Genomic DNA, 25,886 nt, shown 5'->3' with positions numbered 1-25,886 from the left:
CATGTATATGACTGTATGTGTGAATATTGTATTTCGTCTGTGCAGGAGAGAATATAGGTAGTCTTTGTTCAGCAACTAATTGCTTGGTGACTGAAGTTACTGTTATGTCCTTATAAGGACATCCGCCCGATGGCTGGCAGCCAATCAGGGCGGATGTCCTTATAAGGACATAACACTGGAGTGTTATGTCCTTATAAGGACATCCGCCCTGATTGGCTGCCAGCCATCGGGCGGGAGATTTGAATCCCTGTCTAGGGGCGGTGCGTCTGCCGGGAGCTAATATAAGGAGAGCTCCGGCAGCGCGCCAGCAGTCTTCTTTTACTTGTTACATTGTAAATAAAGCTGTTACATGTATCGAGCTGGTCACGTCTTCTGTTCCTGCGCCTGATCTAACAGTTACAACAATATTGAATAAGGACTTGCAATTAATCCTTGTCATTGCGGCTGTTGTAGTGTCTCTGTGGTCACATGATTGTAATTTAGGTGCTTGGCAACCAGCTTGCAATTATCCCATGGCAGTGTTTTACAGTCACGTGATCACTATTTGCAACCTCCACTGCCAATTTCCAACAAGTGAGTGGGGAAGCTGGCAGGAGTCATAAATGGTGATCACATGATGTCACACCTAAAAATCATGTGGGATTCACCTAACAATGGTAAATGGAACTGCTGGAACTTCCTTTGTAAATCAATGCAGCCATATAGAATAACAAAGCTGAAAGGGATCTTGGAAGTCTTCTAGTCTAACCCTCTGCTCGAACTGGAGACAAGATGTCATACTTTACAGCTGCATTACTTAGCAATGGGGTTGCTGGTCCTAGTCACTATCATTAACTATCACTATCATATACCTATATCATTCAGGATATAGGTATATGATTGTGTATATGTGTTTTTATGAATGCACAAGACAACTCAAGAGGAATTAGTTAGTTTGCAATAGTGGTGAATATCTATAGCTCAGGTGTAGGATGAGGGTGAAAGTTCATTCTCCAAGGTTGTAGGTTAGTTTCCGAACATTTCATTACCAGGCTAGGTAACATCTTATGTGTCAGTGTTCTTCTGTTTATAAGGGCTCCGGGTATTGGTGTGTCAAGTGAGATTCTTGTGATGGGTCTTGAGATGGGTCAGGTGATAAGGAAATTACATCAGGTCACTTAATTAGTTTCAAATCCTCATTTGACCATAAAATTTATTGGTAGCTTTGAACCAGTTCTCTCTCTCAGCTTACCTAGAGGAAATCCCCACATGAGCCACCTGTCTCAAAAGAAAGTCAAGCTGCAAATGTATGGCTTTTCTGGAACCACACAGTACACTAGATAAAGCAATCACTTTTCTAGAGATTCCTCTGTTTGAAAGATTCAAATATGGTAGTTTGTATTCTAAGGTCTTTACTGCCACCTTTTGGTATATGAAGAGCTAATCTTTCTGTGTCTTCCTTCTCTCCTTAATAAAAGCAAACAAGCTGTTTAAGACAATTCTTCTTCTTGTGCCATATCCGTCATTGGACATTGGCAATCATGTTGGTGATCCTATTTTTAGCAACAGCCACACGAAAAAGTGCTGCTCAGTTTAAGACAATACAGTGAGTAAATGTTGGCCAAGTTAATCCCATGTAATGAGCTCCTCTCTATGCACCATGCTGCACTCATAGTGCACTCACACATCCTTCTAAATACAAAAATACTGTAGGGCAAAGCTTTAAGCCAACAAGTCCTGTGCTCACAAGTCTCAACAAACGGATTAGTTTTTAGCTAGAAAGCTTTCGTATCTTTACTTTTTCTAGAAGCATAAGTAGAAGTTTAAATAATATGCAGCCCCCATTTTCAAATGCTCCTGTTAATGGGGAAAAAGTTAACAGACACATTGTCTTTCTTTCCTAGCATAAAATTTGCATTATTCCAGTTGAGGATTTTTCTCTGGACTATGTGGAACCTCAAGTTTATTGCATTACAACACATATCCATGGTTCAAGGTAAAATGCTTCCTTCCCTTTTGCTTCTCATAGAAGTTGAACTTTAAGACTTAGTAATGTGAATATTCTCCATTTGCTCAGCATTTTGGAACTATTTACAATGTCCATCGTGCAACATAGCTATCACTCCATTACTCTAACGTAAGAAACCTTGATTGAAGTAGTCAGACTTATTTGATCTTAAGACTTTCCAATGATGCTGATACTTTCCTCTAGATAAATTATGCCATTTTGTCTATCAAATGATTCATGTTCAAAGAATAATTTTGCTATTTGAGTCATCATATGGTAAACCCTTTGGTTGTGTCCTAAATGTTGACTATGCAGTTGAACTTGAATTAATCCAGTTTTCCTGATTCACACAACACACTGAACTGGCAACTAACTATGTTGCGAGAATTAGCACAACATACTAGGGTAAATATTTTGCAGTTGTGGGAACAGAGTTATTGAGTTCACAGTCTATAGTTTGAGGCATATTTTATTATGTTCAATGAGCATTTTTGAAATATGCCATATTTGACGTTTATTTGGCATTCTTCTGTCTTTAAAGTCCCTCCTGTATACCATTGCAATATGAAAAGCCTCTTGAAGCTGTAGTTTTGGAAGCTCACAGGAACAGCGAAGTTGTGGAAGGGTCAAGATATGTGGTCTCCTGGGATTCATTGAGTTTTCCTTTATCATCTCTTCACTCAGCTAATGGTGCGACTCTGTCTTCCTCACAGGTAATTTACCTTTTGCATTAAAAGTAGAAAAAGTCCAGTAGGGACTTTAAACCCGTTAGTTTGTAAATATTAATCTTACTTGCAATGGAGTTGAAGGCCTGAAATTCTTTGAGTACTTCCCTTAACTGATTTGCAAGAAGCTGACATCTAGTAAAGAGATGTAGTAGCTCAGATGACTCTTGAAGCTCATATTCCATATGGAAATTCATTTTGTCACCTGGGGGTGGAGATGAATACCTCATAATTTTCTATATCTATGTTCAAATTCGGTGGTGAGTTTCTGTTTATTGTATATCATTAGAAAGTCAGTGTATATTTAGTTAGTTAGTTAGTTAGTTAGTTAGTTAGTTAGTTAGTTTATTTGCCACCCATCTCATTTTAAAGCGAGTCTGGGCAGTTTACAGCATTAAAAGCCTTAAAAGCATAAGATAAATATTTCAAAATTGATAAAAATGGAGTTACAATCAAAGATAAAAATTATAGTTAAAAGATGGGGAAATAAGGAGCAGGATGTATCTGTGGGATCTGGGATTTCTTCTTAAGTTATCAACCACCTCCAGTGTGATGGTCTCCTGTTGAGGCTCCAAGCCATCTGGCAGAGCCAAGTCTTCAGGGCCTTTTGGAAAGTTAGAAGGATGACAGCCAATCTCACCTCAGCGGGCAAGATGTTCCAAAGGGCAGGAGCCATAGCAGAGAAGGACTTCTCTTGGATCTTGCCAGCTGAAAATCCTTGATCCAGAAAGGGGCCTGCAGCTGCCTTTTCTGCCGGTGTGGTCGGGGCAGGCCAGTCCCATTGGGATGAGATGGTTCCTCAAGTATCCTGAACCCATGCCATGCAGGGTTTTTAAAGTTAATAACCAACACCTTGAATTGCACCTGGAAGCAAACCAGCAACCAATGCAGCTCATGGAACAGTGAGGTAACATGGGCCACCATAGGGGCCCAAAGAACTGTCCAGGCCACTGCTCTGTGCTAATTGAAGCTTCCAAATGCCCTTCAAAGTTAGCCCCATGTAAAGTGCATTGCAGTAATCCAAATGTGAGATGACCAGAGTTTGAATGACTGAGTGTAGGGACTCCCAATCCAGGAAAGGCCACAAACTAGTACACAACACAAAGTTCTCCAAAGTCTCTCCTAGTCATGACTGCACCAACTCTTTGAGCAGGAATTGCATCTCTGGGAGACCCCTAAGTTGCAGACTGGGTCTATCTGGGGTAGTGCACCCCATCCAGAATTAAGGTAGTTAAAGTCCTGGATCTTGAAGCTCCATGCACCCAAAGCCATTCAATCTTTGGGTGCATGGAGCTTCAAGGTTCTGCCAAAGTCTGTTGTCCCCCATCCAGGCCCCCCACAGCTTTCAGGCACTGTCAGAGGGCAGCAGCAGCATTTCTTGGATCACGGTTGTGGAAATGATACCTCAGCCTCTCATGGTGAATGATCTCAGCCACCAGCTTCATGTAGATGTTGAACAGAGGTGGAGAGAGTACTGAGCCATGAGGCATTTCATAAAAAATCGGCCATAAACTGGACCTCTCACTCCTTATCAATGCTGATTGAGCCATAAGAAGAGCAGGAGAAAAAGGCACCATGTTGAAATTGTAGGAGGTGGAAAAAAGGAGTATAATCTTCTGCCAATAATATTGCTTAGTTTATAATAAAATTTTACTATGAACCACACTATATCCAATTTCTGGAAAATGTCAACCATGTTTAGAGTAGCTAAAGGAAGAAGTTTGACAGAGAACAAAGAATGGAGCTTTACCAGCAATCTGAGAATGCTCTGTATTGGTGTTTGATATATTACTTTTATTTACGATATGAGCTTCTGTAGTCTTGTAGAGAATTCAGTGGTGGGTTTCAAAAATTTTTACTACTGGTTCTGGGGGTGTGGCTTGTGGGCGTGGCATTGCTTGATGGGCGTGGCTTGATGGGTGTGGCAGGGGAAGGATACTGTAAAATCTCCATTCCCACCCCACTCCAGGGGAAGGATACTGCAAAATCCCCATTTCTTCCCGATCAGTTGGGACTTGGGAGGCAGAGAATAGATGGGGGCGGGGCCAGTCAGAATTTTTACTACCGGTTCTCCAAATTACTCAAAATTTCCGCTACTGGTTCTCCAGAACTGGTCAGAACCTGCTGAAATCCACCTCTGAGAGAATCGTAAAAAGAAGAGTAGTGAATTGTTATTATTATGATTTTTTCCTTCACAAGCTGCAACTACTTGAAATCATTTACAGTTTCTAAAAATAGCTAAAGTACCATACAGTTGAAATATCACACTTGATGAGCAGGTTGTTCTATTTCTGTTCCATTTTAGTTTTAAGTCATTTCCTGAGAAAGAGAGGGTTCAAACAAAAGTAGGTCAGAAAGTTTTTCTTATTAAAGTAGTCAAATACCTTCTACTTCATTTTAGTATTAAATCAAGGAAACATTAGTGTGCAAACATAATGCTCTGTGTTCACTTTGTGATGACCAATATATTAATTTTCACATTTTTATGTTGACAGAACCAAATTACCCTGAATGGGAGAGTCTCACATAAAGGCCGATATGTGTTTATCATACATTTTTACCAGCCAGAAAATCCAACATTTCCAGTGCAAGTATTAGTGGATGGAGGACAACTCTGGTCAGGTAACCTCGACTTAACAGTGTTTTAGATTTTTTCGGACATTTGAGTTTTCATAGATTAGATGTGTCCTCAACCCACTTCTACCTGTTCTAGGTTCTTACAATGCTTCATTTTGTCCACATACTTCTGGATGTCGAAGTCTGGTAATGTCTGAAAATCATATTGAATTTGATATACTTAAACATGACATCTCAGTCACTATGAAAATTCCTAATGGAAGAACAATGGTATTGGTAAGTTTAAAAACTGCTTAATTTTTAATTGAGATAGAGACTATCCAATTACATTTACTTATGCTGTGGTAAGCTAAAGCTTCTACTGGCCTCCCATATCTTGCCAAATGTGTAAAACTGCAATTAAGAGTTCCTAGCCATGATGGCCAGTAACTGTGATAGCAGCAAATCTAGGGACTTGTAACTCCACATATCTGGAGGGTCCTGAGTTAGAGAAAATTGATTTGGGCTATTGCACTATGTTGCACAAAGTATGACTTTTGAAAATTGCTCAAAACTGTATTTTGTTCAATCCATGTATATACTACTAAAACTTTCATGTCTGTTTTATTATTTGTAACCTTCAATTAGATGATTTTGGAATGTAAAGGGCAAGAATTATTAAACCAAAGTAACTCAAATGGGTTGACTTACAGAATATTGTGACCCATGACGCCTGTGGAAATGAAATTTGAGGAACTTGTTGCCACTTTAACATCATAGTGTGGCTGCTGTGGTCATTGTGGCCATGTGATCCTCATTTTCAAGATTCCCTGAAAGCTTCCCATAAGTCAATTGGGAAGCCAGAAGGAACTAATGTGATTATTCACACTCCTTGCCACTTTCCCACTATCAAAGTTTTTGCTTGTGGAAAGCTTGCAGAGAGAAAGTCAAGGGAGAACGTGGCAGAGAAGATTGCAAGTTGTCTCCACTACCGTGCATTCTTGGCCAGTCCCTCAATGCTTGCATCATAGTGGACACTAGCTCACTCTCTTGCTTCCTCCCTCACCTGGCAGCAATCATTTACCTGCCTGCTGGGGAAGGAAGGATGGATGGATGGATGGATGGATGGGTGGGTGGGTGGATGGATGGAAGGAAGGAAGGAAGGAAGGAAGAAGGAAGGAAGGAAGGAAGGAAGGAAGGAAGGAAGGAAGGAAGGAAGGAAGGAAGATTTCTGAAACTCCCTACCAACTTCCCACAAGGAAAGTCAATGGAGAAGCCAGCAGGAAATTGGAAGTTGCTTTTCCTCCCAATGCTTTTTTGTCCAACAGTGGTCATTCTTTTCTCTATTTAGGTAAGGAAATATTTCTAAAACAATGACCATACATGTCATAGGTGTGTAATTATCATTAAGCTGCTAATCAGGATTAGATTGCTAATAACACATTTCGCTAGTTGCCAAAAGCACCACTTGTTTCTAGTAGTTTTCAAAAACAATTCAAAATGTTATTATGTATTTGGACTTAGATATATATTGGAGGGGACTGTGGTGGCTTTAACCGTGGTTAAAGACACTGAGCTTGTATTCTGACAGCCTGGGTTTGAGACCCGAGTCCTGTGCAACAGGGCAGTCCTGTTGCTTGTCCCAATTCCTGCCCACCTAGCAGTTTGAAAGCATGCAAATGCAAGTGGATAATTAGGTACTGCTTCAGTGAGATGGTAACCGCCATTCTGTGCACCTTTGGTGTATAGTCATGGCCCCATGACAATGGAAATGTCTTTGGACAATGTTGACTCCCTTGGCTAAAAAATGGAGATGAACACTGCCCCCTAGAATTGGAGACAACTGGACAAGGGAAACCTTTATATTTACCTTTATACGTCAGAAGGGTCTTCTTTTCATTACCTGTTGAAATTCTACATACTCTTTCAGAGACCCTGCTCAAAATAACCCTACTTCTGGGCAGATGTTTCTCATTTGTGCTGTTCTTCATCTTCTCTTTGACATTGATTTTTTCATTACTTTCATAAAAATCTTGAAATCATTGTCTTCGTACCACCCCAAAATACAACCCTGGTAAAATATACTCACTGCATTCTTGGTTTCTAAAGTGACCATCTGAAAAGTGTGCTTTATTGGTGGAACACAATTTTCTGTGAGGAGAAATTATTACTATTCACAGAAGAGAGGGAAGCAATTTCATTCCCTTTCAAGAGGGAATTTCATTCCCCTTTCAGAAAACCTCTGCCTGGGGCAGAGGTTTCCTAATACTAGGGGGAAGACAGGGGTACCCAGGGAGTGTAAGAATAAGAGAGACTAAGGCAAGCCCCATTTAGGAATGGACCTCCATAATTATATGACTATTTAATTATATGACTAGTCATAATTATACGACTATTTAATATAATTATGTAAACATTTAGAATTGTTTTAAATAAATAAATATTAAATAAGTATTTTAAGTTTTTTACCTTTTTAGGACTTAGGTGCAATGCAAGTGCTTTTCACACATGCGTGCATAACCTTAAAATGCATGGAAACTGTCTGGAAACTGTGCATCAATACTTTAACTTTCTAAAATATGCAAATCATTTTTATCATTTTAAAGGAGCATATCCTGGTTGTTCCAGCAGATAGCTACAGCTACACACTTCTTCATAAAGACAGTGTGATTCGTTCAACTGATTTCATCAGCCAGTGTGGGGGAAACAGTTTTCACATAGTGTAAGTCATTGAATATATATGAAAAGAAAGATGGATTATGGATTATGCTAAAAGCATACTAAATAAATACATATTATATAAATGTAAATGAAAGTGGGCATAACCTTTTTAATAGTGGAACTCAGGTGTGTTCTCCTTCTATCCTTCTGTTTAACAGTCCTGGCATTTCCTCAGAATTTTGTCGAAATTCAGCTCGATCACTCGTGGCTGCTTTTAATGACGGGGCACTGCCATGCAATTGCCACAGAAAGGGTGCCACCAGCGCTACTTGCAACCCTGATGGAGGACATTGTAACTGCAGACCACACGTCATTGGTCGCCAGTGTACCAGGTGTCAGACAGGTTACTATGGATTTCCATTCTGCAAACGTAAGTAGCCATTCCACATGGGAGAGGTTACCCATTTTTTGGAACGTTGCCCAAGAACCGAATATTTTATTTTGTTGTTGATTTCATTCTCAATTTAAGGATTTTGCTCAGAGTTATTCATTAAAAACTTCCTGCTTTGTTTGGATGTAAAGAATGGCCAAAAAGGACGCTTGGATGTAGAAAACATTCATTCATATCTCAGCTTCTTAAACTGAGATGTGATCATCCAGATACCATTAAGTATTTGAGACTCATCTCTAATATATTATTTCTTGCTCAATTATGTTAAGCAGCTTTTGCAGTTATTTACATAACATTGTAGGGGGAACCATGTATTTTATAAAAATGCCTACTATTGGTTGAGCATACGTATGTCCGAATCAAATTTTTCAAAGAATTTTGGAATGAGATGAAATAAATTCTAGTGGATTTTTCGTCCAACAAGAGCAATGTATGTAATTCAAATATTCTTTGAGTATGAAATAATTTGTATTCTTGTTCGCAGCTTGCAGCTGTGGAAGGCGTCTTTGTGATGATATCACTGGGAAATGTATTTGTCCCCCACAAACTGTTAAGCCTAGATGTGAAGTGTGTGTGAGGTTGCACTTTGGATACCATCCACTTACTGGCTGTGAAAAGTGCAATTGCTCAAGCAAAGGAGTTATCAGTTCTATGAATTCTGAATGTAATAAAATTGATGGACAGTGCAGGTATGTAAATATTTCTATGATGGAATGATTGGGGGTTTTGGGGTTGTTGGTTTTTTTGCCCAGTAGGATGCTATAGCTAAATTTTAGATTGCAGAATTCACTAATTACTCTGGGTCAATTCCTTATTCTCAGTCCCAAATCCTTCAGGTGGTTTTTTTTAAAGTGACTTATCAGAAAGTTAATTCTTGAGATGTTCTGCATGAAACATGGGAATTGCTGCTTTTAAGGATTGTGGCTATTGACTGGCCAAACAGTCAGTAGTAAAGCTACTGAGCCAGGTTTACTCCATTCCATTGTTCAGCAGCAGACATATTTTACTTTCCAGAGATAGTATCATATAATAGAATACAATTAAAATCGAATCGAGTAGAGTAGAGTAGAGTAGAATAGAATAACAGAGTTGGAAGGGATCTTGGAGGTCTTTAGTCCAACCCCCTGCTTAGGCAGAAAACCCTACACCACTTCAGACAAATGGTTGAGGTAAATTGTTCCACTGATTAATTGTTCTAACTGTGAGGAAATTTCTCCTTAGTTCTAAATTGCTTCTCTCTTTGATTAGTTTCCACCCATTGCTTCTTGTCCTATCCTCAGGTGCTTTGGAGAATAGCTTGACTCCCTATTCTTTGTGGCAACCCTGAGATATTGGAACTCCCCTAGTCTCCCCTAGTCCTTCTTTTCATTAAACTAGACATGCTCAGTTCCTGCAGCTGTTCTTCATATGTTTTAGCCTCCAGTCCCCTAATCATCTTTATTGCTCTTCTCTGCACTCTTTCTAGAGTCTCCACATCCTTTTTACATCATGGCGACCAAAACTGAATGCAGTGTTCCATTCATATTAGTTATTGTTCTGCCATACAATGAAAGGGCTAAAACATTGGAACAGCAAGCAATGTTTACAGGCTGTTTTGTTAGGGACGTGATTAATAGCTGATTCTATCTTTCATCTAGGCAGCTAGCTATGTATCTGTCTATACATACATTCACCCTAACTCAATGTTTCTCAACCTTGGCAACTTTAACACGTCTGGAGGTCAACACCTGGAATCCTCCACCATGCTGGTTAGGAAATTCTGGGAGTTAATGTCCAGCTATCTTAAACTAGCTAAGATTGAGAAACACTGCATTACCTATACCATTCTTCTTCTGACAAAATATCTGTGCTTTAGCATATTGCTATAATCCTGTATAAAAAGTATTGGATGGCTCTTATCCTAAAGCTGAGAGTGTTTCATATGCAGTGACCTTTTTATTTTAGGATGCTCCATGATAACCCAATTACTTTAGATAGCTGAAAAAGAATAGTTCATTCTCTACTAATTAGTAATTATTTATAATTATAGGAAAACTTTCTCTGACAAGGTTTTGTTTTAAAGTGAACCATTTGTTTATTGAACAAGAAATTGCTTATTTCAGTACTGTAGGTAGCAAGGCGAGCTGAAAAGGGGCATGGATGCAATTCGTTCATGTAGTTATGCTAATTAGAACAGAAATGTGATTCAGTACAGTGGCAACGCATTTCATTGGAAATAGCAGAGTGTTAGATATTTCATTGGTTAGGGCTAATCTATGAGATGGGGGTGGGCAATTACAAACATAATGAGCAATTTGTGGGTTATTGCTGCGGGCTTTATCTTAAACTACCTTGGTTTCCAGAGCCCTTCTAGTATTTTTTTTCAGCCCATCAATATTCTTGATCTTTCTAATTGTTTTATGGTTGAGCTGACAATTGATTTTCTCTGAGACAATGTATTTGGAAATGAGGTGGTGAACTTGTCTAATCCAATGTCATTTTCTAGCCTACCTAATTATGTAACATCTAATTCAGGGTTAACTCAGGCTTGCCATCTTTGTGTTCCTAAGTTATAATATTTTATTTTTGTTGCATCAAAACTTACCATCCAGTATATCTTCATGCTTCTCACTTTCAAATGATTTAGAATGTTTCCATTTAACTCCTTTGATACAATACAAAAATGATAAACCAGAGATCTCAGCATCATATCTGTTTTTGGTCTTTGGCATAGAAAGTAAAAGAAAATTTGCTAGCCACTGGAAAAGAAATGCAAAATGTCATGCTTAGCAAGGTAATGTTTTTAAGGAATGAAGATCCAGTCAGCATCTGGGGCAGGTTTATTTTTATAGTCTTAATTCTAATTCTGCATCTACTACTCTGATGCAGTTTTATACACCAATCTGATCTCCTGGATAGAAAACCACCCTTTTTAGAACGGACTTTTGGCCTTTGTTTTATTGTTCAAGATGTCGCTCAGGAATAGCAGGGCGGCAGTGTGATCGTTGTGCTCCTGGTTCTTATGGTTTTCCCAACTGTAAACCTTGTAAATGTAACAGAGGAGGAACGGAACCAGACATCTGCAATCCACGAACAGGAGTTTGCCTCTGTAAGGTCAGATGCTTTGACATTTCAAAGTTTGTGTGATTATTTTATGTGTCCTTCCCTATTCATCTGTAAATAATTCTCATTCTCACAATTACTTTAAAAAATAATATACCTAGACATATGTCTCTGGAAGTTTTAGTACATTAGATTGTATAGATCTTTAATTAGGTGGTGACACTCATGAGAAAATGGTTGATTTTTGAGCACAGATTGCATCTCAGTTCTTCAACTGCATTTAATAGGAATGTGGAAGAATTATTAAGAAAAGGTTGAATGGGTTTATTTATAATTCTCTGTTATTGTAAACAAAATATTGCTAGGAAATCCTCTAGAGTTATTGACCAGGTTATATACTTCTGCTTTTCCAGCAATGCATGCATCTTGGCCCAACCTATTTTGTCAATTGAATAAAGGGAGATATGTTGCAACATTCACACTGGATATCTATTTCATTGGTAGATCCAATACTGGGGCTCATTGAGTGTGGAATTAGGTTTGTGGGAATCAGTATTATTTAGTTGTGATCCCACATTCTAATAACACTTCTGAAATATATGAATTATTCACTTGATGCCCTATGTATTGTCAAAATGTCATAGCATTTCCAGAAAAACTTTCCAAGAGTTATAGTGAATAGTGCTTAATTTGTGGTTAGTAATAGTATTAGTGATTGGGTGCTCAGTGACTAAGACACTGAGCTTGTCAATCGAAAGGTCAGCAGTTCAGCAGTTCAAATCCCTAGTGCCACGTAATGGAGTGAGCTCCTGTTACTTGATCCAACTTCTGCCAACCTAGCAGTTTGAAAGCACGTAAAAAATGCAAGTAGAAAAATAGGGACCACCTTTGGTGGGAAGGTAACAGTGTTCCGTGCGCCTTTGGCATTTAGTCATGCCTGCCACATAACCACGGAGATGTTTTCGGACAGCGCTGGCTCTTTGGCTTTGAAACAGAGATGAGCACCGCCCCCTAGAGTCGGGAACAACTAGCCCATATATGCGAGGGGAATCTTTACCTTTACCTTTATTAGTCAGTGCCACATTTATTTCTCCCTATTGGCATACCCTATCCACTTGTTTTAAATCAAAAAGGCTCTTGATGGATGCAGCATCCATTTTCTTCCTCTGCTGATCAAATTCTTCATCTGTGTATACCAGTATGAGGCAATTTATTTTCCATTCAGATTCCTGTAACTGTTGCAATATGATCATAGTCAAAGCAAAAAACTGAAGTGCACATTGACCCAAATGCTGTGGTATTATTAATGCTCTCTGCTGCGTTTATTGAACATGTGCGGCGGGCAGCCTTCTTCACAACAATCTTTATAGTCTACATTTTTACTAGGAATGCAGGAAGGCTTTGGCCTTTTTAAATTTTCTCATTAATAGAATGATCTGTCCTTTTTGAACTAAAGATAGGAGGAGAATCGTAATGACTGACTTTCATAATTTTCCAGAATTCTTAGTTCAAAAAGCATTTGAGAGTGTATTTATAAATATATCTCTTGAGAAATATATTACCGGCAGAAGGGCTTATTTATATGCAAATGTGTATTTTTTCAAAAAATAGGATAATATGGAAACAGAAAAGACTAGAAGCATTCATGCCGATCAGAAGTAGATTTTTGGTTTCTTATGATTTGATCAAAAATATTGGGTGCATTCAGCGTGACTCATTTAAGTCACACAGCAATAAAATTTGTGTTAGCAGACTTCAAAGATGTCTGTGTGGAAGGCCCCTTATTTAAACTGACAGCTGCATAATGGTTGTGGCAATGGCTGTTGCATACTAAAGACACTTTAAAAATGTCCTTACAAAAGAGATAATATTAGTATCATCTGTGCTATTGAGTATTGAAAGGCCGTGGAGAAACTGTCTTGAACATTTACAGCTATTTTTTCCCCTCTATTACTGCAAAGTTTTAAGTGGAAACATTTAATGGTTTATTCCAACTGATTTACAGGAGAATGTTGAAGGGGTGCAATGTGACATGTGCCGTTCAGGATCGTTTTATCTGGATCCTGCTAATCCCAAAGGTTGTACTACTTGCTTTTGTTTTGGAGCCACCAATATTTGCCACAGTACAAATAGACGCAGAGTCAAGGTATGCAATGCTACATATATATATATTTCCCCTTTAGAGATCAGATAGATCAGATAGCCAGATATCTGTGACTGGAGTTTTGCTTTGTATGTTAAAAACAGTGATTGATTGAGGCTGAAATGAGCACCAGAACTTTGATTGTAGGGTAACCAGGGGATTGAACTGGCTGCACACAAATCAGTAGTGGCTTTCCAGATGCTAAAGATGTTCATTCTAAGAAAGAAATTTACAAGAGCATTACTTTTAACCTTAAAAAAAAAAAAAAGAATGACAGAAAGACTTTTATCAGTCATTAATACTTTTCTGTTTTCTCTCTTTGTGCTGAGGATTTTAAGATTCTTTCATTCTTTTTTTTTTAAGGTTAAAAGTAATGCTCTTGTAAATCTTTTCTCCTTTCCTGTGTCTTTATGTCATTGCTGTTCCTTTTAAAGTCATTTCCATCCTGCTGAGTTTAAAGTTATTGGTTTTTTTACTTTAGCTTTCAACAGGTTTTTGCAAAAACAGGTCGCCTTGTTTGTTTGCCATGAGCAGAAGTGTTAATGTCTGTCACAGTTGCAATGCCCAAATTGTATTTCTTGTCCCAGACACCAAGGTCTCTTGGGAAATTTTCCTGCTTCTTCACTTGTAATCAGGGCAGTTGACTTTCCAGCATTTACTCAATGTTTCTGGGTAACTTGCAGAAGGAGTTAGTGAAATGTATCCATGTGATTGATTAGTATGCTCTGTGTCACTGCATTATGATAAAACTTATGTCTTGATGAGTGGACAATTGCCCTTCTATGATGTTGGAAGCAGATCTCCATAGGTAAATTTTACACAGGCAGTATTTTATAATGGCAAGAAAAACTTGTGTTTGTGGTAGAAATCAGAAAACCTTCTCACACAAGCCAGATAAGAGTTTCTACCAGATACTACTCCATCTTGCAAATAAACTTTTGTGTTGTGGGAAAACTTTAGTTTAAAAGCAAAAACTTTGTGTCTCTCTTCTGTTTTACTATTAGTTCACCGACATGAGAAACTGGCATCTGGAAGCAGTGGGTAATGCCATGAGTATTCCTACAACTTTCAATCCTATTAGCAACAGTGTTGTTGCTGATGTCCAAGAATTACCTCCCCTTCTGCACAATTTATATTGGGTGGCACCATCATCTTACTTGGGGAATAAGGTATATGATCTTTTCTGTAATATCTGTCAAAATTGTCCCATTATCAGCTCTAAATACTATTTTCTTTTATCTTTTTTATTTTATTTTATTTTATTTATAATAGCCAAATGCAGACTGGGCTCCTATATGGAAGACTGTAAAGCATCATTTATGAATTATAGCAGCTGGATTCATACAATATGCTAAGCCAAAACCAAACAAATTATTCAGGCAAAATAAGTTTCCACCAAGTGACAATCTGGTACATCAATAAACAGCTTTTTAATGACAAAATTTTTAAAATTTTTCTTGACCTCTTTGTACCAATATTGCAAATGGGGTTGAAGATACTATGAAGACTAAATATTACGGTATTTTAAAGTATAAAAACCAGTTTCTGTATTTCCTGCAATTTGTTATTTAGCTTTCTTCATATGGAGGATATTTAAGCTATCAGTTGAAATCCTTTGGTTTACCTAGTGAAGGAATGGCTCTGCTGGAAAAAAGACCAGATGTACAACTAATTGTAAGTCAAATAATGTATATAAACATGAATGCACCATCTTAGCTTTAAAAAGTGTTTACCCTTTACCACTCATTTTCTGTGCTTACATGGTGCTTACTGCACAGCCACAATGTGAAGATATGAAAGTCTGAAAGGTCTTTATTTGAATTCTGATAACTCTTGTTCCTTAAGTTCTACTACCTGTCAGGAAAGTGCCTTTTTTTAAAGAGGACATGGCCTCATGATAGGTGCTTATCTCATCAACACACTACGGTGGCAGTCTAACTGTGTTCTTTGTCCTACTTTTTCTGGTTTCTTTGATCACAGGTCTTGACATATTAATGATCAAATGCGTCATTTGATGATCCATTAGTGAGCTTGATTATGATAGCCCTGTGGCCAGGGCTAGTATCTGATGGGTCCTAGAGGCTAATTTATGCTGTTCATGCTCCCTTCCTTATATTGACACTGCCCTCCATGGCGTTTTTAGCTGGTCTGTAAAAGACGCTGGACATGGAGTTTCTGTGGAGGCATATATAAGCCTAGTGTTGTTCCCCAAGTGCTGTTAAGACATTATCCAGGTTATTTAAATGCATTGATTGATTGATTGATTGATTGATTAGGTGCCACCATGACAATCTGTCCTTAACCTGATCTTTCAAGTCTTCCATCTGTGATTCTATCTATGTTGTCTCTTCTGTTTCCCTCTCTGTTTCTCATGAAGCATGCTAATTTGGTACATAGGTACAATATTGTACTGACATTGAATTTCAACTATTTTTGCACAGGGACGGGAGATGAAAATATCCTATATAGATCCTAATAATCCTTTGCCAGACAAACTGTATTATGGATCAGTCCAATTAGTTGAGGTAAGAATGATGTTAACTCACTTTTGCTAAACTATGTCATCAAATCTTGGGCTATTTTGATCCATATCAGAAAAAGCAAACATAAATGTTCCAGCTCTAAGAATAATTGCAGTTCTGAATATTCCATTGTCTATTGGAGAAAAAAGCTTATAAGCATGTATTAAATGTGCAGTAAATATTTCTGCACATGGTAAAGAATCTCTCTATATGTGAGAAGAATTTCTATTGTAATTAATGTTCTAATTGAGAATGGCCTAGTATTCAGTAAATAATTGAGAATATTTTCTCAGTGGGAAATAAAACTACAGGATGGATCCCTAGTCTTCATGTGCTATAGAAGAAGGTAGCAAATTTATACTTTGAATGCAGCAAGAGAGAACAGTATATTTAATCAGCATTTGGAAAGAGGAACAACTTCCTTAGATGCAATAGGTATTTGGGACTCTCGTGGAGGATTACCAGCTGTGCTGCATACTTGCTTGACTCCTTTTCCTCCCACTTGCTTTGCTTCTATGTTGTAATAATCAAAGATTTTAGAGACACCATATTTATCTAGTGCTAGATCTCCTATTTATGAAAATTTGCCTGTTGTGCTATCATGGGACTTCTCAAGCCAGAAGACTTTGAGGGAATGTTTCCAGAAGCCAGATTGTAAAGATAGCTTTCTTGGTTACTTATGAAGAAATATTTCTTCCTTCAAAAAACAGAAGAGCAGCATCAGAATGTTCTGGCATCCAGTAATTCTATAATATTGTACAATAATGTGTTGCATTGTAGTTAAGCAACTATTTGCACTGGTTGCCTGAATATTCAAGCTGGGTTCTTGGCTGGTTCATGTTTAGACTTGAAAAATAAAGATATTTGGCATCCTACTCTACATTCAATTACAGATGTACTTGAAGATTGAGGCCATTCCAAACCGACATTTTGATGTATGAGTTAAGCATTAGAACTGAAGATAGGAATTGAATCTTGTTCCAAAGCACTTTAGAAACCATCTAACAATCTAACACTTTTATTGTAATAAAAGTGGGAGTGAATAGCATTTAATGCTGTTTGCTATTCAAAATGAATAAGAAAAGAACCTGTGGACAATATATGCATAGCATCATGCTGTCTAATGTTTTAATACGTTGGAAATAGAAGATTATACAGTTTTATTTTCCAACAATTCTTCCCTTCATATACCCAACCTATTTGGTTCTTTCTGATTGATATGAGAGAGTTACCTAATAAAGAGTTAAAAAACTTTTCTCTTAATGGACATTATCTTCTAGGGCAGGAGCTTGATAAAAATCAAGATGTTTGTCTTGACATATAATTGGTTTGCATAAACAAAGAGCTGTTGCTGCTTGACAACTGTTTTAAGAACATTTTCAAAATAGATATACCGTGTATATTTTGCTCCCAATTCTCTGTTATTATTTGTTGATTCTACCTTCCATATCATTCTTTTAATTATCTCTTGCCTGATTTTAGTTTTTCGTTGATACAATTACTTTGCTAGCACCTTTTCCCCTAGACACCCAGCATCTGATTTTTGTGCTGTCTTTCTTTGAAAATCGATGCCCCCTTTTTCCTGTGCTCTAGAAGATTGTTGCAATGTATTCCAGTTGCAAATTTCATTTGTATCTTCAATGTGCAGGAGAACTTCAGGCACACCAGCAGCAATAACTTAGTATCTCGAGAGGAGCTGATGACGGTCCTGTCTAGACTAGATGGATTACAAATCAGAGGACTTTACTTCACAGAAACTCAGCGGTTAACCTTGGGCGATGTTGGTCTGGAAGAAGCCACCAATACAGGAAATGGAAACATCGCTTATGCTGTAGAGGCGTGTTCCTGCCCTCCTGAATATATGGGTGATTCATGTCAGGTAGGAATTTCCTTTTCTTTTTGTTCTGCATCATCCATGAGACATCGCTCAGGATAACAATACTGATTTGGCTCTAGCAACAAAAAAATATTATTCACACTTTGACTTAAAGTGCAGCAGAGACCTACTTTGAGCAGTTCAGTGAAAAACTAATATATCCACATAATCTGGTTGTAGAAAATACTTTTATTCATAGACATTGTGATTAAAAAAAGCAAGATAGCCAAAAGTAAAAAAATAGATAAATAAAAATAAAATGTAAGGCCATCATAATGTAACCCAGTTAATGTATGGCTCTAAACTAAAATTTGCTTAATCATAGTTTATAAACCTCTGTGAGTTATTAAAGAATGTCAAATGCACAAGACTTTTCTTATTTTTATAGGCAACTAACATTTAAGATGCAGTTTGTCAGGTTAGAGTGGAAAAAGCTGCACTACTTAAACTCCTTTCTTCTATGGTGCTATGTCAATCTACCATTACCCTGCTTATTTGATATTATTTCACTACTGATTTGGCAGCATTGTAACCTTTTGCAAAGCAATTTTTTTCAGATTAGCCTGTAGCGTTCTCAGTTTTCTCCTCAAGTTACAATACTGGGCTTGTTAAAAGTCATTTTGAATATGCTTTCAGTTTAATTCTTAAATGATTTTATGGTCTGTGATATAAAATATTCAGTTGATCAAGCATCAAGCATGCATTTAAACTCTCCCCGTTGCCTTTCCTATTCCCTAAGTACACCTTGTCGGTTTTGTGGGTTTGTTTTCTTTAGCCTAGTGAAAATACATAGCCAAAAGGTAGACTTAGACACACTCCAGGAAGGAACACACCCTCTCAACGTATTTCCTCAGAATTACTCAGCCTGTGATTTACAGGGCTGCTTCATCGTCTAGTACTGTCTCACTATGCTCGGGAGGAAAAGGTGATGCCTGCCACACCTTAATTCAGTGATACGCTCATTTTCAGAAATTGCAATGTGATCATTAACATCAGGCATTGCTCTGTATTGCACAACCTGACTCACGTACAAAGTTTAAAGGAGGAGCAGATCCTGGCATACGGATAGAGCCAAGAGGAGAACAATACGAAGTAGCATAAGGGAAAGTGCTGTATAATAACAAGGGCTGGGCGAGGGAGCAGCTCAGCTAAAGGCTCAGCAAAATGAGGGCTGCAGGATGGAAACTGTGCAGCCTTGGGTGGCTGGCCTTCTGCACAGGCTTGAGCCTCTGTCTGGGACATGTTTCGCAACAGAGGATAGCATTTCCACAGCTCTTGGGCCAAGGGCAACAGCAACAAGGTCACTGGGATTTTAAACCAAGACAGGTAACCACTCTTCTCTTTCTCTAGTCTCGCCCCACCTGTTCTTTCATTTTGAATTTTTAAAACATCCTGGTATGAAAGCATGTTAAGTACAGCCTTGGGGCCAAACTGATTTGTTTCTTGATAGCTATAATCTACACTGGAGTCTAGTGGAGGAGGTTAGTAAATGGTTAGTTTGCTTCCTTTTATATTGAGGATTGTAACCAAACATATGAAAAATAAAACTGTTTAAAGCCATTTTCCCCCCCTGTGGGGTTGAAATGTGGACTGCAAACATGTTAATATTCAGTTGGGTGTGGTGCTGCTGCTACACATAAAAAGTTCAATACCTAAGAAATATGTTTAAAAAAACATAGCTCCCAATATGGACATTTTATATGAGAAGGATTTTTGTTCTTTTATACAAAGATGAAAACTAATGTTTTATTAAGGCTGCTGTTGGTTTTAAAACAGTTTTTTGACAATTTCACATTAAATGCTTGATCACTCAGTTTAAAATGATTAATTCCTATTTAATTGTCCCTAACAGTTTCCTGTGTCTTTATTGATAATGACTAATTCTAATTTAGCCAAATATCTTTGCAACGATTTCCATCTTAAATGTCCATACTACTGGCTTTGCCAGCATAATTGCCTACTATACTAATGCACGGAGAATTACTAATTTGCAAAAGCTTTATAATGTTATTGTGTTTTGTAAGGCAGTTCATTAGCCCAAATGAATTGGGAATTTGGATTGTTGCATATAACTTTGTTCAGTGTTAAATGGTCATTGGGTTAAGCCAGAACATGATTAGTTTGATTTTGTCATAGTATAATGGGACACCTAACATAATCCAGTAGTGGATTATGTCTTAATTAGATATGTGAATCCAGTCAATCTGGCCAAGAGGGAAGTGGCTTTTAGACAAATGTCAGATCTACCCCTAATTGCAACTATTAAATGAATCACATTCGCTCTCCATTGAACTTAGCATTGATTGATAAATACCAGTGAACATCTGTGGATCTCCAATGCTACTGAATTGCAGCTTCTAGCATCATTGAGCTTATTGGCTGAGGCTGTTGGGATTTGCAGTTTAGAAATATCTGGCTGACCACAGATTTACCACTGTTCTATTATATTTATACCCATAGATTCCATTCATTAAATATTTTACCAAAAGTAAATTAATGCACCATTAATTTAATGCACCAAGATTACTATATTCTAACCAGTTACTAGTGGAAGTCTCATTATACTAGAAGGATTAATTATTTTTTTAGTCAAAAAGTTTCACTAATATTCAAACTAATCTCATAAACTAATAGTTTTAAGATATCTTTTTGCATAAATTCACACATGTAAATAGGTATATCTGAAAGTATATTCCCTTGCTCAACTAATTCATTATGTGATTTTCTAAATAATGGCTTTGTGAAGATGGAAGTATATATTACATGTCAACACATTAATTAAACTCCAATAGGAACATATAATTGGTGAATTATTTCAGTGGAGATGGTTTGTAGCAGAGATGCTGAAAGGAGGGGTTCTTAACTGCAGCTTTCCCTCTAAAATGGTCTCCTACACAGCTTTATCGCTTTCTTTAGTATCCAGCATAGTTCCAGTTGGTACTAAACATGTGCTAAGACCCTTGTGAAGTAGAATTATAGGCAAGGCAGAAGCTGCAAAAAGAATACATGAATCTGCTATGTATTAGAGGTAGTGACTTGCCTTTTTTGATGAGAATAATCTAGTGTCACAAAAACTATAAAGATGGTTTCAAAAAAAAATTTCTGAATTATTTCTACCAGTTTTCATTCAATTCATGAAAGACATTTAGTTTTACAAATTATCTATTACTAGATTATACTGTATAAGTTATCAGAGACATTTTAATTAATGGATGTGGCATTCTTGTATGAGATGACTAAGATGTAAATGGCTTTTCTTTCTGTGGGGCAATCCTCAGCCCAGTTGTCTGCAACCTTTGTGGCTTTCGGTATTTCAGTTAAATCCCATAATCAGACAGAGGTCAAAGACAAGTCCAATGGGGTGTGACACTGAGATTTTTCTCCTGTGTATTTATGCACAGAGAGAACATGGATATTCGTAATTTGGTTCATTGCACAGTCCAACAGTTTAGACTGGATTTGCATTATTATTATTATTATTATTATTATTGTTGTTGTTGTTGTTGTTGTTGTTGTTATTATTATTATTATTATTATTATTATTATTTACATCCATCTTTTCTCCACAAGCTCAAAAACATAGTTTAGAATTTCCCCCAAAGTTTTTCAGTCTATCATAGTAATCAATACACTGCCATCATAGCAATACTTTGGAAATTAATTGCTGATTGCTTGAAAGATAATAATGAATACTGCATATATATCTCAAAATATTCTGAATAGCAAATGAAATATACAGTATACTATCTAATCATCAATATAGTGATAGAATTCATAAAATATTTTGTGACAGACATCTGTAATTTAATATGTACTTTTTTTTCAGTGTTTAAGTAGTTCATGGACTTTGAAATTGATATTGCTTGTGTTCAGTGATATCTTATAATAAGCAGAGGTGTAAATAAGCCTTGGTTAGGCATAACAACCCCTTCCTGGGAAAAATCAAGCTAACCAAGAAGTTTTCCACTAACTACAGTTCTTTATTTTTCTACGATTTGCTTAATAGCCTGAATTGTCCAGTATTATGGTTAACATCTAGATGAAAAGGGAAGTTGTAGAAAGTAGAGGATTTCCTGACCTGTTCATCAGCTTGGGTGAAGAAAAGAAAGCAGAATTTGTATACATAAGCAAAAAAAAGTTGCATTATGTAATTTATTGTGTTTTGTCTGTATTCAACATGTAATATATACTAATATGTCAGTGATCCTGAACCATAATTAATTTTCTTCTACTTTCCAATATCACTTTAAAACAATGAATTTTCTAATCTTCTCAAACCATTATTTAACTTTTCTTTTCTCTTCTATGCACCAGAAATGCAGTCCAGGATTCTATCGTGAGAGTGTGGGTCTATTTACAGGAAGGTGTGTTCCGTGCAATTGTAATGGAAATTCAGATAGATGCCTGGATGGTTCTGGAATTTGTATTGTAAGTATTTACAACAAATGTTGCTGCAAGTGCTCTTATTAATTTCTTTTGCTTGAGGCCAGTAATAACTTTCAGAGAAATTGCTTGTGCCTGCAAAAATAGAAACGTCTTTGAGGTATAGTAAAAACTGACATATCTATTACAGCAAAAATGTCCACAGAAGTTTGTCAGCTTTGAAGCATGAATTATCTTCATTTCTGGTGCTTGCATGCATTTCATATTTTTTCTCTTTTAACCAGAGTTACCAAGGTTGCACTTGTACACAGTTAACTTAGTTTACAGGCTGAGATATGGTCAGATGCTAGGTTGCTTCGCTCTTTTCTTCCATGTGAAGAGTTCATGTTAATTATGGATTTCATGTTGTATCAGAGGAATGAACAATGAAATAAACCAAGATGTTAAGCCACCTTTAAAAATGATTTCCTTGCACTTGTTTGGCTCATTAAATTGTGGTCATACATATGTAGCCATGGAATGTAATAGCAGTTCTTGCCAAAGAGTAAACATTGGCAGGATTAATTTATAAGCAAGGGGAAAGGAATTGGGAGGTATAATGTTAACCTACCCAGACATGTGATCTCTACACAGCAATGTTGATTTTTGGTATTATTTCCTTTTGAAATTAGTTAATCAAAGCAAATATGTATAAAGGAGCATGATTGGCAATACTTGTTTGAATAAAAGTTCTAATCCAGGGGACAAGGCTGCATGTTTTTGCATACCACAGACTTGCAAAACCTTTCATTGCCGTTTTTTCTATAGTATACTGGAAAAAAAATATTCTTAAATTCTTTTTTCTTAAGTAAATATATTTGCAGCCTAACCTCTTTCTTTGCCCGCATTTTTTTTGCTCATACTTACTCATTATTCATTGCCTGTACAGAGTTCTTTGACATTACACAATACTTTTCTTGACTTTGTTTTTGACAAACCCTTTTGAGTTTAAATGTAGGAGCTGTTCGCCAAATCAGCTTGTTCCAAATAGGTGTGAATCATAAGGCATTTCGATTGAGGAACAGGCCATAACAAGCAAACACAACCAACAAGAGCTAGATAGTGTACATTGCCCTAAGACAATAATTTTCTAAATATTAACTTTTTCAGTCTTCTTCTAAGTATCTTTAATGCCCATCATTGCTACTAGATTGGGTGGCACAAATCCACATGACTCCTAGATGGTAGGATAGAATGAGGATCTAGTAGTTGTATGTTTTCTGTTTTGCAACCTTGATTTGGTAGCCCTGATGGTTATTCATACTGTATATTAGATAAATATCATATTTGCAATAGATTTTTATAGCATGCATTCTATCTGGATAGCTAGTTAGCATTGTTAGTTAAGTCTTCCTTTCCATTCAAAAATGCAACACAGAATGAGATTTTAAAATAGTTTATAAGGTATTACTGTATGTTCCTTTAGATAAAAAGCAATAACAAATTTATGATCACAGATAAATAATTTAATCAATTAGTATCAGGTAGACTAAGAATTGTTCGTATGGGTAGAAAACCTATTGATCCAGAAGATATGGAGCCATGTAGCTTGAAGTTCCTCCCTGCCCAGTGCCTAATACTGGCATATTATGACAGAAAAATTATATTAATACCAGTAGAGTAGGATTGATGATTAATATTGCAGTAGGATTTAATTTTCATGCTGGTGGGAGAGCTTTTCATTTTTCCGGTCCTTCTAAGCTATAATATGAGAGCCAGTTTGAGTTTGGTTTAGTGGTTAAGGCACTGGACAAGAAAGTGGGAGATGGTGGCTTCAAGTCCCACCTTAGCCATAAAAGCCAGCTGGGTAACTTTGGCCAGTCACTCTCTCACAACCCACTTCACAGGATTGTTGTGGGGAAAATAGATGTGCTAGATATGTTCAACGCCGTGTGTTATTTGTAAAAATGATACAGGTGGGATACAAATAAATAAAAATATGCATCAACAAGTTACATAGATCAGTCTGTATGAATGTAAAAATATTTCATCCTCATGAGACATATTGATCTTCAGTCAAATTGGTGAGCTATACCCCCATTGCTTTAAGAAGTGAATCTATACAACTGAAGATGACGATCAAAATATCAGACTAATTTATTTATTACAAGAACCTACAAGCTAGGTGAAAGCAAACTTTATTATAACTGCTAAATCACTTCTACCAAGAGTATCTTAATTGTAAAACACCTGCTACTTTAAATTAATAATGTGTGACCATCTGTGTAATTATATTATGTCATTACTTCTGGAACTTAGCAGGAGAGAATTGTCCACACACCCTTTAGCTAGACACTAACTGGGTCTAATTTATTTGTTCAGTCTTCAATAAGGTAAATATGTGGTAGCATATCAATCAGTGGTTGGGTTTCAAATTTTTTTACTACTGGTTCTGTGGGTGTGGCTTGGTGGGCATGGCTTGGTGGGCATGGCAGGAGAAGAATACTGTAAAATCTCCATTTCCACCCCACTCCAGAGGAAGGATACTGCAAAATCCCCATTTCCTCCCAATCAGCTAGGACTTGGGAGGCAGAGAATAGATGGGGGCGGGGCCAGTCAGAATTTTTACTACCGATTCTCCAAACTACTCAAAATTTCTGCTACCGGTTCTCCAGAACTGATCAGAACCTGCTGAAAGCCACTTCTGATAACAATGGTCATTTTCTCACGTTGGTATTAATAATAAACTTGAAAAATAAGACCACTGCTAACCTTCTGGTTTCTGTATATTTTTAAAAAGAACTGTCAACATAATACTGCTGGAGAAAAGTGTGAGCGTTGTAAAGAAGGATATTTTCAAGATGCCAGTCAAGGACTTTGTAAGGAATGTCACTGCCCTTACACAAACAGGTACTTGGTTGGGTTGACAATGGGAAGCTGTATTAATTGTGCTTGGCTCAAAGTTGCCCTGGTGAAAATACTGTGTCTTTATGATAATGAAAACAGCTATCAGATAATTCTGTTATTTGTGCAATCATGCTATGATGCACAAATGATAGAATTTTAGTGTCATTGTGGTTTGTTATGGATAGGGCTGGTGGCATGGAGGGTAAGATGATAATGGTCACTCATCTTGAACATCTTCATATAAAATAAAATAAGAAATTTCCTATGAAGGAAAAAAATCATAATGCAGACATAGAAAAAGACAAAGATTTAAGAGAGGAATTCAGAGGGCAAGGAAAAAAAAAAGCAGAGCAATTGAAGTATTGAAGCAAGAGATGATGGATAGATGGTTTTTTTTTCTTTTTTATTATTCTAATTTGCTTTTGCTTTTTCCTATCTTTCCTTTAAAGCATAGCAACTAAAGTATTGAAGTGGGCAAGAGAGGATGGATGGATGATTTTTCTTTTTTGTTGTTGTTCTGAGTTGTTTTTCCTTTTCTCTCTCTCTCTTTTTTCCTTTCTTATTCCCCCCCCCCCATTTTTGTAGGTAGGTGACATGATTAGAAATTACATAGGAAAGAAAGAAAAAGTCTTTTAATAAAGGGTGATATGATGA

General features: G+C 37.0%; 1 protein-coding gene across 1 annotated transcript in view; it reads left to right on the top strand.

Annotated features, from left to right (window-relative positions):
* LAMA3 (laminin subunit alpha 3) overlaps positions 1-25,886 on the top strand; it is a 134,772-nt gene that overhangs the window by 54,466 nt on the left and 54,420 nt on the right. The window contains exons 26-40 of the mRNA XM_070942340.1: positions 1,884-1,975; positions 2,529-2,700; positions 5,208-5,334; positions 5,426-5,565; positions 7,875-7,990; positions 8,148-8,359; positions 8,865-9,069; positions 11,329-11,473; positions 13,428-13,568; positions 14,570-14,734; positions 15,138-15,239; positions 16,007-16,090; positions 17,736-17,966; positions 22,278-22,391; positions 25,126-25,235. Of these exons, the coding sequence (XP_070798441.1) occupies positions 1,884-1,975; positions 2,529-2,700; positions 5,208-5,334; positions 5,426-5,565; positions 7,875-7,990; positions 8,148-8,359; positions 8,865-9,069; positions 11,329-11,473; positions 13,428-13,568; positions 14,570-14,734; positions 15,138-15,239; positions 16,007-16,090; positions 17,736-17,966; positions 22,278-22,391; positions 25,126-25,235 (2,156 nt within the window). The remainder of the gene's footprint in view (positions 1-1,883; positions 1,976-2,528; positions 2,701-5,207; positions 5,335-5,425; positions 5,566-7,874; positions 7,991-8,147; positions 8,360-8,864; positions 9,070-11,328; positions 11,474-13,427; positions 13,569-14,569; positions 14,735-15,137; positions 15,240-16,006; positions 16,091-17,735; positions 17,967-22,277; positions 22,392-25,125; positions 25,236-25,886) is intronic.

Source organism: Pituophis catenifer, unplaced genomic scaffold (genome assembly GCF_029215685.1).
Source record: "Pituophis catenifer annectens isolate HBS135680 unplaced genomic scaffold, rPitCat1.0.hap2 SCAF_3, whole genome shotgun sequence".
Taxonomy (NCBI): domain Eukaryota; kingdom Metazoa; phylum Chordata; class Lepidosauria; order Squamata; family Colubridae; genus Pituophis; species Pituophis catenifer.
The sequence above is the reverse complement of the archived record's forward strand: the minus strand, read 5'-3'. Positions and strand labels throughout refer to the sequence as shown.